This window comes from Anolis sagrei, chromosome 3, assembly GCF_037176765.1.
Source record: "Anolis sagrei isolate rAnoSag1 chromosome 3, rAnoSag1.mat, whole genome shotgun sequence".
NCBI lineage: Eukaryota > Metazoa > Chordata > Lepidosauria > Squamata > Dactyloidae > Anolis > Anolis sagrei.
The window spans coordinates 4,805,042-4,822,688 of NC_090023.1; the positions used below are offsets into that span (position 1 = coordinate 4,805,042).

The 17,647-nt window shown below is 45.8% G+C and overlaps 2 protein-coding genes across 8 annotated transcripts in view; one reads left to right on the plus strand and one right to left on the minus strand.

The window, feature by feature from the left end:
- The window catches only part of LRRC51 (leucine rich repeat containing 51), a 9,072-nt gene extending 5,873 nt beyond the window's left edge, over positions 1 to 3,199 (minus strand). For 2 of the 7 annotated variants that reach the window (XM_060771310.2, XM_067466436.1), the window contains exon 1: positions 3,111 to 3,199. Coding sequence is in view for 3 of the 7 variants with exons in the window: in XM_060771307.2 (XP_060627290.2) it covers positions 1,361 to 1,416 (56 nt within the window). In the remaining 4 variants the exon portion in view is untranslated. Of the gene's footprint in view, positions 1 to 1,360; positions 1,456 to 3,110 lie in introns of those variants that run through there. The other 5 variants (XM_060771306.2, XM_060771307.2, XM_060771304.2 and 2 more) reach the window with 5 other exon arrangements.
- NUMA1 (nuclear mitotic apparatus protein 1) overlaps positions 2,805 to 17,647 on the plus strand; it is a 109,910-nt gene continuing 95,067 nt past the window's right edge. Inside the window, exon 1 of the mRNA XM_060771303.2 lies at positions 2,805 to 3,068. The gene's annotated coding sequence lies outside the window, so the exon portion shown is untranslated. The remainder of the gene's footprint in view (positions 3,069 to 17,647) is intronic.

Genomic DNA, 17,647 nt, shown 5'->3' on the forward strand with positions numbered 1-17,647 from the left:
GAGCACTGCATGCATACATACATATCTAGAGACAAATCCTTTCTATCTATATGCTCCCCTCTTGTGGAAGCATCTGAAAACTGCATGCATACAAACCTAGAAGCTAATCCTTTCAATGGATATGCTCCCCTCTTGTGGATGCATCTGAGCACCGTATGCATACAAACCTAGAGGCCAATCCTTTCTATTATATGCTGCCCTCTTGTGGATGCATGTAAGCACGGCAGGCATACATATCTAGAGCCCAATCCTTTCTATCTACATGCTGCCCTTTTGTGACTGCATCTGAGCACTGCATGAATACAAACCTAGAGGCCAATCCTTTTTATCTATATGCTCCCCTTTTGTGGATGCATCTGAGCACTGCATGCATACATATCTAGAGACTAATCCTTTCTATCTATATGTTGTCCTCTTGTGGTTGCATCTGAGCACTGAATGCATAGATATCTAGAGCCCAGTCCTTTCTATCTACATGCTGCCCACTTGTGGATGCATCTGAAAACTGCATCCATACATATCTGGAGGCTAATCCTTTCTATCAATAGGCTGCCCTCTTGTGGAAGCATCTGAAAACTGCAGGCATACAAACCTAGAGGCTAATCCTTTCTATCTATATGCTCCCATTTTATGGATGTATCTGAGCACTGCACACATACATATCTGGAGGCTAATCCTTTCTATTCTATGCACTGCCCTCTTGTGGATGCATCTGAGCACTGCATACATACATAGAGAGAGGTCGGCAGCTAATCCTTTCTATCTGCATATTGCTATGTTTTACTTTTAGGGTCCCTTTCCCCCAAACAGGGTGGCTTTAGGAGTCGAAACCCCACTGTTATTTTAATTTGGGTAATTAAAAGTCTACGTGCCTCTCCGGGTGTTTTGGACTCCAACTCCCATCATTCCTAACAGCCTCAGGCCCTTTCCTTTTCCCCCTCAGCCGCTTAAGTGGCTGAGGGGAAAAAGGAAGGGGCCTGAGGCTGTTAGGAATGATGGGAGTTGGAGTCCAAAACACCTGGAGAGTCCAAGTTGGCCTATACCTGTGCTATATGGACTACAAATCCCAGAATCCCCAATAAGTGTTGCTATGATAGTCCAAAAAAAGTAACTTTTGTGGAGGTGGACATATGCTAGCAGTCTGAACTCCCTTTCCCAGAATTGACCATGAGAGAGGGGATTCTGGGAGTTGTAGTCCACCATTAAAAGTAACTTCTCTAAGTTCTGATTTATTAAAAATGAATAAATCAGATACAAGGCTTTTCTGACTCCCACTCTTTCCCTTTAAACGCCCTTGGCATGGATGGACTCGCCTCGGATTGGAAAAGTTACTTTTTCCCCCCTCCCACCTCACACTCACCATGTCTGCCTGTGCTGGCCAAAGCCCAGGACACTGGAGGGGCGGGGCGTTGCCATGGCAACAGAAACACAACGAGGGGCGGGGTTAGCGAGCGCGCGAGCCAATAGGGAGCGGGGACGCCAGGAAGGCCACGTCTCCTTATCGCATACAGGCCTAAGCCACGCCCCCGAAGGACTTGGAGGAGGAAGCCACGCCCCCTCTGGGAGAATACACCGAGGGGCGGGGCCAAAGCGGGTGATGGCTCTGCGCGGGCCAATAGCGAGCGCGGACGCCAGGAAGGCCACGCCTTCTTCTCGCATACAGGCCCAAGCCACGCCCCCGAAGGACTGGGAGGAGGAAGCCACGCCCCCTCCGGGAAATACACTGAGGGGCGGGGCCAAAGCGGGTGATGGCTCTGCGCGGACCAATAGCTAGCGCCGACGACGGAGAAGCCCCGCCCCCTTTCCCTCACATACAGGCCTAAGCCACGCCCCCGAAGGACTTGGAGGAGGAAGCCACGCCCCCTCTGGGAGAATACACCGAGGGGCGGGGCATAAGTGGGTGATGGCCTTGAGCGAGCCAATAGCGAGCGCCGACGACAGAGAAGCCGCGCCCCCTTTCTGACATACAGGTCTAAGCCACGCCCCCGAAGGACTCGGAGGAGGAAGCCACGCCCCCTCCGGGAAATACCCTGAGGGGCGGGGCCAAAGAAGGTGATGGCTCTGCGCGGGCCAATAGTGAGCGCGGACGCCAGGAAGGCCACGCCTCCTTCTCGCATACAGGCCCAAGCTACGCCCCGAAGGACTCTCAGAAGGAAGCCACGCCCCCTCAGCATCCCAGCCACGCATCTCAGTGCAAAGCCACGCCCCCTCCAGGAGAACACACCGAGGGGCGGGGCCAAAGCGGGTAATGGCTCTGCGGGGGCCAATAGCGAGCGCCGACGACGGGAAGACCACGCCCCTTCTCATATAAAGCTTAAGCCACGCCCCCTCAGGATTCGAAGGAAGAAGCCGTGCCCCCTTAGCATTCCAGCCACACCTCTACATAAACATACTGAGGGCGGAGCCAAAGCGAGTGATGGCTCTGCGCAGGCCAATAGCGAGCGCCGACGACGGGAGGGCCACGCCCCTTCTCATATCAGTCTTAAGCCACGCCCCCTCCGGGAGAACACACACCGAGGGCGGGGCCAAAGCGAGTGATGGCCCTGAGCGAGCCAATAGCGAGCGCCGACGACGGGAAGGCCACGCCCCTTCTCATATAAGGCTTAAGCCACGCCCCCTCTGGACTCGAAGGAGGAAGCCACGCCTCCTTAGGATTGCAAGGCAAACCACGCCCCTACATAAGAAGCCACGCCCCTGAGTATCCCAGGGCCAATCCACGCCCACTCCGGGAATAGTAGAAGCCAAAGCCCCGCCTCCTTAACAGCTCAGCGCAAAGCCACGCCCCCTCTAGGCTAGAAGGAGGAAGCCACGCCTCCTTTGCGTCTACTTTGCGCTTTTTCCGGCTTTGGCGCAAGGGACGCCGGGAGGTGTAGTTCCTCCTGCTCCGCCGCCGCGAAGAGACCGAGCCAGGCGCCATCTTGGTCGTCACAAGCGCCGCGAGAAGAGGAGGAGGAGGAGAAGGCGAAGGAGAAAGAAGGGGCAGCCAATCCGGAGGGGAGGCGCTTGACCCGCGAAGGGGCCCGGCTAGGCCTCGACGCCGAGTGTGAGGAGGAGAAGCGTCTCTTGAGGTATGTATATGGCTGCCGGGAAAGCGGGGGAGTGTTGTTTACCTCAGGAGGTCGGTCTCAGGGGTTTGCCTCAGCGAAGCAGTTGGGAAATGGCGCCAGAGGAAGGAAGAAAGACGTCCCTCAGGATGGTGACACTTTACCTCAGGAAGAAAGCAGGACATTTACCTCCGGGTGGCACGTTTACTTCAGGATGGCACATTTACCTCAGGAAGGAAGCTGACAATTTACATCAGGGCGACACATTGACTCAGTCTGAAATACATACCTCAGGTTTACCTCAACCTGAAATATTTACCTCAGGATGGCACATTTACTTCAGTCTGAAATATTTCCCACAGGAGAGTGGCTGAAGATTTACCTCGATCTGAAATATTTACCTCAGGATGGCACATTTGCCTCAGAAAGACTGCTGACAATTTACCTCAGGGTGGCACATTTACTTCAGTTTGAAACATTTACTATAGGGTGCCACATTTACCTCAGGAAAGAAGCTGACAGTTTACCTCGGGGCGGCACATTGACTCAGTCTGAAATATTTCCCACAGGAAAGCAGCTGAAGATTTACCTCAATCTGAAATATTTGCTATAGGATGGCACATTTGCCTCAGAAAGATTGCTGATAATTTACCTCAGGATGGCACATTTACCTCAGTCTGAAATATTTATCACAGGAGAGCGGATTAAGATTTACCCTGAACTGAAATATTTTCCTCAGGATGGCACATTTGCCTCAGAGATTGCCGACAATTTACCTCAGGATGGCACATTTGCCTCAGTCTGAAATAATTACCACAGGAGAGTGGATGAAGATCTGTAATATTTACCTCTGAATGGCACATTTGCCTCAGAAAGATTGCTGACAATTTACCTCAGGGTGGCACATTTGCCTCAGTCTGAAATACTTACCTCAGGAGAGCTGCTGAAGATTTGCTCCAACATGTCACATTTACCTCAGGAAGGAAGCTGGCAATTTATCTCAGGATGGCACATTTACTTCAGTCTGAAATTGTTCTATTCTGAGGCAAATGTGTCATTCTGAGGTAAATTGCTGCCTTCCTTCCTTAGGTAAATGTGCCATCTGAGGTAAACTTTACCTCTGGAGAGCGGCTGAAGATTTGTCCCAGGGTGGCACATTTACCTGAGGAAGGAAGCCAGTGATTTACCTCCAAATGGGACATCTCAGGAAAGCAGGTGAACATTTACCTCAGAGTGGCACAATTACTTCAATCTGAAACATTTACCTCAGGACGTGACATATACACAGGAAAGAAGTTGGCAGTTTACCTCTGGATGGCACATTTACCTCAGGAAGGAAGCCGGCAATTTTACCTCAGGATGGGACATTTATCTCAAGAGAGCAGATGAACATTTACCTCGAAATGGAACATTTACTTCAATCTGCGACATTTACCTCAGGAAAAAAGCTGACAATTTACCTCAGGTTGGGACATTTACCTCAGTCTGAAATATATACCTCAGAATGGGATATTTACTCAGGAAAAAAACTGACAGTTAATAACAACAATTTTATTTATAGCCTGCCCCATCTCCCCAAGGGGACTCAGAATGGCTTACAACAATGTAAATATCACAACAATAATCAAAATAAAATGATGAAAATAAAATCAGTTTATCTAAAGATGGCACATTTACCTCAGTCTTAAATATATATCTCAGAAGCTGCCCAAAAACTGCCTCAAGGTCAAAATTTACCTCAGAAGGGCGACTGAAAGGTTACTTCAGGATGAAACACTTACCTCAGCCTAAAATACTTAGAAGGTCAGCTGCAAAATGAAGAAATTTATTCCAGGAGGAGATTGAAGATTTACTCCAGGATAGCACATTTCCTTCAGGAAGCAAGCTGACAAGTTACCTCAGGATGACACATTTACCTCAGTCTGAAATATTTACCTCAGAAGGGTTGCCCCGGAGTCACAATTTACCTCAGGATGACATATTTACCTGAGTAGAGAGACTGAAAATTTACTTCAGGGCAAAAAAAATTACCTCAGAAGGCAATTGAAGTTTACCTCAGAATGAAATGCCTTGAGATGATATATGTACCTCAGCCTAAAATACTTAGGAGGTCAGATGAAAAATTACTTCAGGCCAAGAAATTTACTCCAAGAGAAGACTAAAAAATCACTCCAAGATGACACATTTACCTCAGTCTGAAATAATTACCTCAAGAGGGTTGTCTTAGAAATGCCCCAGGGCCACAATGTATCTCTGGAAATGAAATATTTACCTGAGTGGAGACTGAAAATTTACCACAGGGCAAAGAATTACCTCAGGAAGGCAATTGAAGTTTACTTCAGAAGTATTTATCTCAGGAGGGCAGTTGGGAAATTACCCCAGGTGGGAAGCCGAAATTTTACCTCGGGATGACACATTTAACTCAGGAGAGTAGCCAAAATATTACCTCAGGATGAAGTATTTGTCCCAGGAAGGTTACTCTCAAACTGCACCAGGGTCAAAATGTACCTCAGGATGGCAGCTGAGGTACATTTTGACACATACCTCAGGATTATACATTTACCTCAGCCTGAAATACTTGGGAGGTCAGCTGAAAAATTACCTAAGAGACTGAAAATATATATCAGAGGAAAACATTTCTTCAGGAAAGCAATTGAAAGTTTACCCCAGAGTGAAATGCTCAATCTGAAGGATTTATCTCAGGAGGGCTGCTGAAAAATTGTGCCAAAAACTACCTCAGGAGAGTGGTGGAATATTTACCTGTGGAATGAAACATTTACCTCAGCCAAAAACCATACCTCAGGATGATATCTTTACCTCAGGATGGAATACTGCAGTCTGAAGTATTTGCCTCAGGAGGGAAGCCAAAAAATTTGCCTCAGGTCAAAATAGTACTTCAGGGGATCAAATGAAAGTTTACTTGGGGATGAAACACCCCAGTCTGAAGTATTTGTAAGAGGGCACTTGGGAAATTACCTCGGGGGATGGCTGAAAATATTACTTCAGAATGAAACACTTTTTTCAGGATGAAAGATTTACTTCAGCAAGGCGACTGGAAGTTTACCTTACGATGAAATCTTTTACCTCAAGAAGGAAAATTTACCTCAGGGTATTGATCCTGGCTGGAAAGGAGAACTTCCTCATTCAGTAACTCTCATGAGATAGGCCTTTCATTACACCATACAACAAAATGTGGGGGAAAGTCTGCTCCTGGTTTGAAAGTGTTATTTCCTGTTTCATAGTGGGATCCTAACTTTGAAAGGAGTTGTTCTCCTCCAGAAACTTTGTTGTTTTTGTGGCTGCCACAAACTAGGTTGAATTGGTTGAGACTTGACGAGATACGTATTGAAAAACTAGAGCAAAATGTGCTATAAGAGTATGTTCCTTCTACAAATACAAAGTTTTTGCAGTTTAATAAACCTTTTCCATGATTTTATGGTAGAACCAATTAGAAAATGACATTTATTACCTAGGAACAAAAATCGTGTTATATAGTGTTATGTAACTCTACGATATGAGAGTTGTGGGATTTGTGAATGAAAAGCCTATGGTAGCACAGTGATGAAGTACAGGTTTGGCATGCAAAAACAGTCCTGGTTGTTGACATCCTCCTTCTCCAGGGAATGCTGTGAAGACAAATACAGACAGTTCCCCAGGTACAAACAAGAGAGGTTCTATCGGTTTGTTCTTAAGTTGAATTTGAGTCTGGGAGTCCTTTTGGACCCTCTGCTGACGATGGAGGCCCAGGTCTCCACCGTGATCAGAACCGCCTTTTTTCACCTGCGGCAGGCTAGACGGCTGGCCTCCTACCTGTCCAGGGACGACCTAGCTACGGTGATCCAGGCTACGGTCATCTCAAGACTGGACTACTGTAACGCCCTCTACATTGGCCTTCCTCTGTCGGTGATCTGGAAGCTCAAGTTGGTACAAAATGCAGCTGCTTGGCTTCTTGCGGGAATTCCGATGAGATGCCACATCACACCAATCTTACTGGAGCTGCATTGTTTACCAATTGAGCACCAGATCACTTTCAAAGGGATGGTACTCACCTTGAAGGCCTTGCATGGCCTGGGGCCGATGGACCTGAGGGACTGCCTCACCCGCTACCAACCCCAGAGATCCCTCGTTCTGAGGGCCAAGATCTATTGGAAATTCCCAGTGTCAAGACCTTGCGTCTAACACAACCAGGCGCAGAGCCTTCACAGTAGTGGCACCATTGCTCTGGAACACTCTGCCACCTGAAGTCCATGCCTTGCGGGACTTATCAGCTTTCCGCAGGGCATGTAAGACATACCTGTTTCGACAGGCTTTTGATGTTTGATATTGCTGTTTTTAAATTGTGTTAGATTTTAGCCATTCTTGTAAGCCACTCCGAGCCCCAGGGGAGTGGCGGCATAGAAGTTCAAATAATAAATAAATAAATAAATTTGCAGGTCAGAACAGGGACATTTTTCAAGCATAACTCCAGCCTCTTTATATCTATCTATCTATCTATCTATCTATCTATCTATCTATCTATCTATCAGCTTTGTACAGCATAGGGAAGGATGAACGTGTTTGGATGTTTGTTTGCTATCTGTGATTAAGAAGATTCCACCTCACTTTTTGTCCCTGTAATAATTGGATTTTGGAAGATTTGGCTTGTTGGAGATGATAATGAGTGAATTTCCCTTCTTAGGGGTTGTTCCCCTCACTTCCTGTTGTCTCAGCCCCGTTCTTAACTAGGAGTCGTTTGTAAGTCAGATGTTTGTTACTTAGGTACTGCCTGTACATGGCTGGATGAACTAGGGCTCCAATGCGATATATAGAAGACAGATTTCAATGTTTAAAAAGTCCCATAGTTCCCAGTGGGAAGAAGTGCACAAGTAAATAAATTTGTTGGCCGACTTTCTTGGATAGTCTACTCTGCATCTGCAATGGACTACCATTCATTCACAGACCTTTCTTGATTCACAATGCTGTTCTTCTTAGTACACCCTGTATTTCCATCCCATCTGTAATGCATCCTCTATAGCAGTGCTTGTAATGACACGACCCCTTAATACAGTTCCTCATGTTGTTGTGACTCCCAGCCATAACATTATTTTTGTTGCTACTTCATAACTGTAATTTTGCTACTGTTATGAATTGTAATGTAAATATTTTATATACAGGATGTATTTTCATTCCCTGGATCAAATTTTATTTATTTTTATTTACTTACTGTATTTGTATACCTCCTTTCTCAGCCTATCGGCGACTCAAGGCGGTTTAGGGTTAGGGTTAGGCACAAATACCCCATATGCCCAAATTTGATTTTTGGTGGGGTTTGGGTTGGGGGGTTGGGGTTGATTTTGTCATTTGGGAGTTGTAATTGATGGGATTTATAGTTCACCTACAATCAAAGAGCATTCTGAACTCCATCAATGACGTAATTGAAACAATTTTAGCACACAGAACTCCCATGACCAACAGAAAATACTGGAAGGGTTTGGTGGGCATTGACCTTGAGTTTTGGAGTTGTAGTTCACCTACATCCAGACAGCACTGTGGACTCAAACAATGATGGATCTGGACCAAACTTGCCACAAATACTCAATATGCCCAAATGTGAACACTGGTGGAGTTTGGGGGAAATAGACCTTGACATTTGGGAGTTGTAGTTCCTGGGATTTATAGTTCACCTACAATCAAAGAGCATTCTGAACCTCTCCAAATATAGAATTGAGCCAAACTTCCCACACAGAACCCCTGTGACCAATAGAAAATAATAATAATAATAATAATAATAATAATTCCAAAATAATACTTCCAAAAATACACAATATGCCCAAATGTGGTGGAGTTTGGGGGAAATAGACCTTGACATTTGGGAGTTGTAGTTCCTGGGATTTATAGTTCACCTACAATCAAAGAGCATTCTGAACCCCACCAACAATAGAATTGGGCCAAAATTCTACGCAGAACCCCAGTGACCAACTGTGTTTTCTGATGGTATTTGACGACCCCTCTGACACCCCCTTGTGACCCTCCCAGGGGTCCCGACCCCCAGGTTGAGAAACCCTGCTCTATAGAATGTATTTTAAGACCTTCCAACCTGATGTTTCCATGTATCAATCCTGTGGCCTGTTCTACCTCCATTTCTAGTCTTGTATACATTAGCGGTGTATTTTAAATTGGGGGTGCACACAAACTGTGTTGTTGTTCATTCGTTCAGTCGTCTCCGACTCTTCGTGACCTCATGGACCAGCCTACGCCAGATCTCCCTGTCGGCCGTTACCACCCCCAGCTCCCTCAAGGTCAGTCCAGTCGCTTCAAGGATGCCATCCATCCATCTTGCCCTTGGTCGGCCCCTCTTCCTTTTGCCTTCCACTTTCCCCAGCATCATTGTCTTCTCTAGGCTTTCCTGTCTCCTCATGATGTGGCCAAAGTACTTCAACTTTGTCTCTAGTATCTTTCCCTCCAGTGAGCAGTCGGGCTTTATTTCCTGGAGGATGGACTGGTTGGATCTTCTCGCAGTCCAAGGGACTCTCAGCACTTTCCTCCAACACCACAGCTCAAAAGCATCTATCTTCCTTCGCTCAGCCTTCCCTAAGGTCCAGCTCTCACATCCGTAGGTTACTACAGGGAATACCATGGCTTTGACTAGGCGGATCTTTGTTGCCAGTCTGATGTCTCTACTCTTCACTATTTTATCGAGACTGAACATTGCTCTCCTCCCAAGAAGTAAGCGTCTTCTGATTTCCTGGCTACAGTCTGCATCTGCAGTAATCTTTGCACCTAGAAATACAAAGTCTGTCACGGCCTCCACGGTTTCTCCCTCTATTTTCCAGTTGTCAATCATTCTTGTTGCCATAATCTTGGTTTTTTTGACGTTTAGCTGCAACCCAGCTTTTGCGCTTTCTTCTTTCACCTTGATTAGAAGGCTCCTCAGCTCCTCCTCGCTTTCGGCCATCAGAGTGGTGTCATCTGCATATCTGAGGTTGTTAATGTTTCTTCCAGCAATTTTCACCCCAGCTTTGCATTCATCCAGCCCCGCACATCGCATGATGTGTTCTGCATACAAGTTAAAAAGGTTGGGTGAGAGGATGCAGCCTTGCCGTACGCCTTTCCCAATCTTGAACCAGTCTGTTGTTCCGTGGTCAGTTCTGACTGTTGCTACTTGGTCCTTGTACAGATTCCTCAGGAGAGAGACAAGGTGGCTTGGTATGCCCATCCCACTAAGAACTTGCCACAATTTATTATGATCCACACAGTCAAAGGCTTTAGAATAGTCAATGAAGCAGAAGTAGATGTTTTTCTGAAACTCCCTGCCTTTCTCCATTATCCAGCGGATATTGGCAATCTGGTCTCTGGTTCCTCTGCCTTTTCTAAACCCAGCTTGAACATCTGGCAACTCTCACTCCATGTATTGCTGGAGTCTTCCTTGCAGGATCTTGAGCATTACCTTACTGGCATGAGAAATAAGGGCCACTGTACGGAAGTTTGAGCAGTCTTTCGCATTTCCCTTTTTTGGTATGGGGATATAAGTTGATTTTTTCCAGTCTGATGGCCATTCTTGTGTTTTCCATATTTGCTGGCAAATGGCATGCATCACCTTGACAGCATCATCTTTTAAGATTTTAAACAGTTCAGCTGGGATCCCATCATCTCCTGCTGCCTTGTTGTTAGCAATGCTTCTTAAGGCCCATTCAACCTCACTCCTCAGGATGTCTGGTTCTAATTCATTCACCATACCGTCAAAGCTATCCTCGATATTGTTATCCTTCCTATACAGATCTTCTGTATAGTCTCGCCACCTTCTCTTGATCTCTTCAGCTTCTGTTAGGTCCCTGCCATCTTTGTTTCTTATCATACCAATTTTTGCCTGAAATTTACCTCCAATGTTTCTAATTTTCTGGAAGAGGTCTCTTGTCCTTCCTATTCTGTTGTCTTCTTCCACTTCCATGCATTGCTTATTTAAAAATAGTTCCTTATCTCTTCTGGCTAACCTCTGGAATTGCGCATTTAACTGGGCATATCTCCCCTTTTCACTGTTTCCTTTTGCTTTCCTCCTTTCTTGGGCTACTTCCAGTGTCTCAGCAGACAACCATTTTGCCTTCTTGGTTTTCTTTTTCTTTGGAACGTACTTTGTTGCCGCCTCCTGAACAATGTTGCGGACTTCTGTCCATAGTTCTTCTGGGACTCTGTTTACTAAATCTAGTCCTTCAAATCTGTTCTTCACTTCCACTGTATATTCGCTAGGAATGTTAGTGAGATCATATCTAACTGGTCTGTGTATTTTCCCTGAACTCTTTAGTTTTATTCTAAATTGGGCAATAAGAAGTTCGTGATCTGAGCTACAGTCAGCCCCAGGTCTTGTTTTCACCGACTGGATGGATGTCCGCCACCTTTGGCTGCAAAGGATGTAGTCAATCTGATTTCGGTGTTGACCATCTGGTGAGGTCCATGTATAAAGCCGTCTTTTAGGTTGTTGGAAGAGAGTATTCGTTATACACAGCGAGTTTTCCTGGCAAAATTCTATCAACCTGCGTCCCGCTTCATTTTGTTCTCCCAGACCATGCTTGCCTGTGATCCCTGTTGTCATTTGACTTCCCACCTTGGCATTCCAGTCTCCTGTAATGAAAATAATGTCTCTTTTTGGTGTATTATCCAGTAGGTCCTGCAGATCCTCATAGAACTGATCTACTTCTGCTTCTTCAGCAGCTGTGGTTGGGGCGTATATTTGGATCACTGTGATGTTGAAAGGCTTTCCTTGCACTCGAATTGAGATCATTCTGTCATTTTTTGGGTTGTATCCAAGCACCGCTTTAGCGAATTTCTTATTAATTATGAAGGCTACTCCATTTCTTCGATGTTCCTCTTGTCCGCAGTAGTAGATCTGGTGGTCATCTGATGTGAAGTGGCCCATTCCAGTCCATTTCAGTTCGCTGATCCCCAGAATGTCTATCTTTAGTCTTGACATCTCACCAATAACAACATCCAATTTGCCCTGGCTCATAGATCTTACATTCCAGGTTCCTATGGTGTGTTGATCTTTAGAGCATCGGATTCGTCGTTCACCTCCAGTACCGTCGGCCGCTAGCCTTCCTTTCGGCTTTGAGCTAGCTGCGTCATCACATCTGGGGCTAGTTGAACTTATCCTCTGCTCCTCCCCAGTAGCATTTTGGCCATCTTCCGACCTGGGAGTCCCATCTTCCAATGGCATACCGACATATCTCTGGTTGTACTGGTCCATTTAGTTTTCTTGGCAAGGATACTGGGGTGGTTTGCCGTTGCCTTCCCCAGGGATCACGCTTGGTCTGACCTCTCTGCCACGACCGTCCCGTCTTGGGTGGCCCTTCACGGTTTCGCTCATGACATCATTGAGGTGCTCAAGCTCCAGCGCCCCGACAAGGCGGTGATCCTTTGCTGGAGAGGCGGTGATCCTTTGCTGGAGACACAAACTGTATCCCTCTATTATTTTATTTATTTACTTTATTTATATACTGCTTTTCTCAGCCCTCGGGCGACTCAACAGGCCTTATCCCCCAGAGCTCTCTGGAAACTTGTAGTTCTTTGAGAGGTTGCTAAGGTTTCTACAAGCACTTTCTACAAGATAGAATTATTTACCATGAGATATAACAATTATTTGTTCCAGAGGGGGAAAAAGTTGAGAAAGTCTACTCTAGATGTTCCTAGACTGCAACTCTTATTGTCAGCCTAAGTTATGGATTCATGGGACTTGTAGTTCAGCAACATCTGGAGAGCCTCATTTTGCTGGTCCTTCCTGCAGATGGATAGAGCATTGTTTGCATGCATAGCAAATCTAGGAAAGCTGCCTGTCACATGTCTGCATTTTTTGCTGTGTTGGTGGAATACTGTGTCCTTTATGAATGTGTCCATGCCCAGCCAGATACTTCTTTAGTGAATATTTGTACATTGGTCACATACAGTGTGCGAGCTGTACACAATCTGTATGAGTGGTTCCCCATCCAAGCCAAGTTGGAAGCCACCTTGCATCCCAGCACTAGGAGGTCATAAATCTTCCGTATGAACCAATCTATAAGTAAATAAAGCAAGAGTCTTCCCAAACAGCCCCCCTAATTCATCCCACTTTCCTTGTGTTTCTGGTGCTGTCCCTCTCCTAATTTTAACTGAATGGAGAAATAGTGTAGAACAGGGGTTCTCAAAGTGTGCTCCATGGAGCCTTGGGGCTCCACAAAACATACTCAGGGGCTCCACGGTTTCCACCAGCTCCTCCAAGCTTTCCCTCCTCTTTCCTGCTCCTCTCCCTCCATTGCCCCAGAAGCCTTTTTTCCTCTCCTTCCTTGCTTCAAAAACCCTATTTCCCTCCCACCGCTCAGGAGGTACTTTAATTGTTCTTTTCCTGTAGGACAGAAGGGAGATGAATTGGATGACCCTTGGGGTTTCTATTGTTGTTATTGCAAAGGCTGGGTGGCCATCTGTTGGGAGTGCTTTGATTGTGCTTTTCCTGTATGTCAGAAGGGAGCTGGACTGGATGGCCCCTGGGGTTGCTCCTATTATTATTGTTATTGTTATTGGGTTGTTGTAGGTTTTTTCGGGCTATATGGCCATTTTTTTTTTGTCGTATCAGAAGCATCCTGTTGTGAGAGAATTGGCCGTCTGCAAGGACGTTGCCCAGGGGTCGCCTGGATAATTTTGATGTTTTATCATCCTTGTGGGAGGCTTCTGTTGTGTCCCCGCATGAGGCGCTGGAGCTGATAGAAGGAACATCATGGTCTAGAGACATTCTCTCCTGACGTTTCCGGCCATGAAAGCCTTTCACAATACATTATGGACTGGATGGCCCCTGGGGTTGCTCCTATTATTATTGTTATTGGGTTGTTGTAGGTTTTTTCGGGCTATATGGCCATATGGCCACCGCTCAGCGGTGACCAGGGGAGCATTTGCACAGCTCAGGCTCGTGCGCCGGATGCGCCCGTACCTCGGGAAGTCTGACTTGGCCACGGTAGTACACGCTCTGGTCACATCCCGCCTTGACTACTGCAACGCTCTCTACGTGGGGCTGCCCTTGAAGACGGCCCGGAAGCTCCAGCTAGTCCAGCGCGCAGCAGGAGCGGGACGCAGGGAGCATACAACGCTCTTGTTGTACCAGCTCCACTGGCTGCCGATTTGCTACCGGGCCCAATTCAAGGTGCTGGTGTTGGCCTACAAAGCCCTAAACGGTTCCGGCCCAAAATACCTGTCTGACCGCATCTCGGCCTATGAGCCCACGAGGACTTTGAGATCGTCCGGGGAGGCCCTTCTCTCGATCCCACCTGCCTCGCAGGCACGCCTGGTGGGGACGAGGGATAGGGCCTTCTCGGTGGTGGCCCCCCGGCTGTAGAACACCCTCCCTGTGGACATCAGACTAGCGCCCTCCCTTATGACATTCCGCAAGAGACTAAAGACGTGGTTGTTTGAGAAGGCGTTTGAGTAAGTGCTGCAACAATTGGCAATGACGATTGGAACGGAACATGGATAAAGAGATTTGGATTGTGATTCAACGATGAGACGTCGCGAATGATTTAGTGTAATTGTAGTATTGATAGTGATGTTGTTCTAATGTTGTTGTGATATTGCTTATGTTGTAAATTGTACCTGATTTTATATGTTGTACACCGCCGTGAGTCGCCCTAGGGCTGAGAACGGCGGTCTACAAGTGCAGTAAATAAATAAATAAATTATTATTATTATTATTATTATTATTATTATTATTATTATTCCTGGAAAGGCTGGATGGCCATCCCCTGGGGTTGCTTTGATTGTGCTATCCTGCATGATATAATTAATACATTAACATTTCTTGAGGCACCACAAGAAACTTTTGCTTCCAAAGGGGCTCTATGACTGAAAAAGTTTGAGAATAACAATAATAGTAATAGTAATAACTTTGGGTTGTTGTAGGTTTTTCGAGCTGTATGGCCATGTTCTAGAAGCATTCTCTCCTGACATTCCACCTGGATCTGTGGCAGGCATCCTCAGAGGTTGTGAGGCTTACATAAGGTACAAGATGCCTAAAAACAGAACATAAAATGAAAAAAAAATACAATTAAATAAAAATATAGGATTGTAAACAACAACTAACAACAACCAGCACTCAATTAAAAACAACACTCATTACCAATGCAGTAAGCTACTATGAATGTAGAACTCTTGGTGCAGAAGATGGAAGGACATACCAACCATTCCTTTTCATTTCCTAAATGCCCCCACACCCCGGTTTCACAACATTCCCCTGTTCTGGGTTACTTTAAAGAGTCTGCACCTTAGTAAAAAATAGGCAGTGAACCATATCGCACTGGTTGTGCTTCAGAAGAAGACATCTCTCTGACATCTTTCATTTGTTGATCTCTGCTTTAAGCCTGTGGTGTTGGAGGAAAATTCTGAGAGTGCCTTGGACCACCAGAAGATCCAACCAGAAATAGGCCAAGATGAAGTGCTTTGACCACATCATGAGAAGAACGGAAAGCTTAGAGAAGACAATGATGCTGGGGGAAATGGAAGGAAAAAGGAAGAGGGGCCAACCAAGGGCAAGATGGATGGATGGTATCCTTGAAGTGACTGGATTGACCTTGAAGGAGCTGGGGGTGGTGATGGCCGACAGGGAGCTCTGACGTGGGCTGGTCCATGAGGTCACGAAGAGTCAGAAATGACTGAACAAATGAAGAACAAAGCTTTAAGCTTTGCACTGCGCAGCTGTGGAAACTGAGCAAGTTAGCATGTCGTTAGTAGTGTGGCTTTTATTCCAATTTGACGTGAAATGGAAAGTATGTCAAGATCCTCTAGTACTAAAGTGGTTTTGTGAAAACTCTTGTAAAGGAAGGCTTTTTATCCCTAGAATACAATGTTAAGTGGCAGCAGGAACGTGAATGAAAATGATGTGCTTGCTCTACATTATGTTGATGTACTGGAATATGAATGGCAAAGGTGGAAGGGGCAGAAAGGAGCTGTTAACGAAATAACAAGGAATATGGAGGCATCTGGCAGCCGAAGAGGGATATAGGGATTTACAGAAAGCACCTCCATAGTGCGGCTTGAGGCAAGGTTTAAGAATTGAAGGGGCATTGGATGTAAACAGCAAGAGGCAGGATGTATCGTCGAAGGCTTTCATGGCCGGAATCACTGGGTTGTTGTAGGTTTTTTCGGGCTATATGGCCATTACCTGGAGCAATCTTTTGTTGAGAGGTGATTAGATGTCCTTGTTTGTTTCCTCTCTGTTGTGCTGTTCTAATCTTAGAGTTTTTTAATACTGGTAGCCAGATTTTGTTCATTTTCATGGTTTCCTCCTTTCTGTTGAACAGGCAATCAAATGCTAATCAGTTGAAACATTCACACCTAGTTCCAGCAGACAAGAGTCCTTTGTCCCCCCTGGGGATTCCACAGATATATAAACCCTTTTTTCCTAGTTCCAACAGGCCTCACTACCTCTGAGGATGCTTGCCATAGATGCCGGCGAAACATCAGGAGAAAATGCCTCTAGAATATGGCCATATAGCCCGAAAAAACCTACAACAACCTACAACAACCCAAGAGGCAGGATGTTGTGGCTGGTCAGTCCCTGGGTGGTGGTTTTAAAGGGAGAGCAGGGCAGTTGTTGAAAGACTTTTCTCAGTGTCACCAGCAACATTCCTCAAAAGGGAATGATTGTGTTTCTCTGCCTTGTATACGTTGAAGCAGTGGTTGCTCAATCCATTCCTGGAAGAATTCCAAGCCTTAAAAATTCCATGTTATGCTGGAAACCTTTTGGCTGTCTTCCTCATCCTTGCATACAGCCCGCCCTTTCAGCATTCTAGCCTGGTTTGCATTTGTAGATTGGATCTCTTCCTCTGGCCAGCAATGGAAACCCGCTGGGTGACTTTGGACAAGGCAGACACTCTCAGCTTCTAAGACAAAGCCCTCTCTAAACAAAGTCTGTCAATAAAACCCTGTAAAAGGTTCACATTAGAGTAGCTTTATTTATTTATCGTGTCAGGAGCAACCAGACAGGTGTATTACATTTTTAACAAAACAAACAAACACAAAGTTTGCAAGCTTGGTAGTTGATTAAATGTCCTTTGACCAGTAGCTGACCACTTGGGGTGCCTCTGGTGTTGCCGTAAAAAGGTCCTCCATTGTGCATGTGGCAAGGCTCAGGTTGCATTGCAGCATGTGGTCAGTGGTTTGATTAGAGTAGCTGCAAGTTGGAGCTAATATGAAGGCACACAACAACAGCAAATCATAAACTGTAAGCCAATTTGAAAATACATAGGCATAAATCATACAATCCTAGAGTTGGAAGAGATCCAAGGAACGTCCAGTGTAACCCTCACCAAGCACTCCAGAGAGATAACCACCCAGCATATATATAAAAACAGACTAGCCATCCCTGCCATGCATTGCTGTGGCCCAGTATGTGTTTTGTGTGTGTGTATATGTTTGTGTTTATGTGTATATTTTTGTATATGTGTATGTGGTTTTGTGCATCTGTTGCAATGTGTGTGTGTGTATTATATATGGCTTTTTAGTCCCTTCTGCTGTGTTTTTCAGTGTTTTATGAGTGATGGTCACTTGTTGGCCTGATAGGTGTCTTGTGTCCAAATTTGGTGTCAATTCGTCCAGTGGTTTTTGAGTTATGTTAA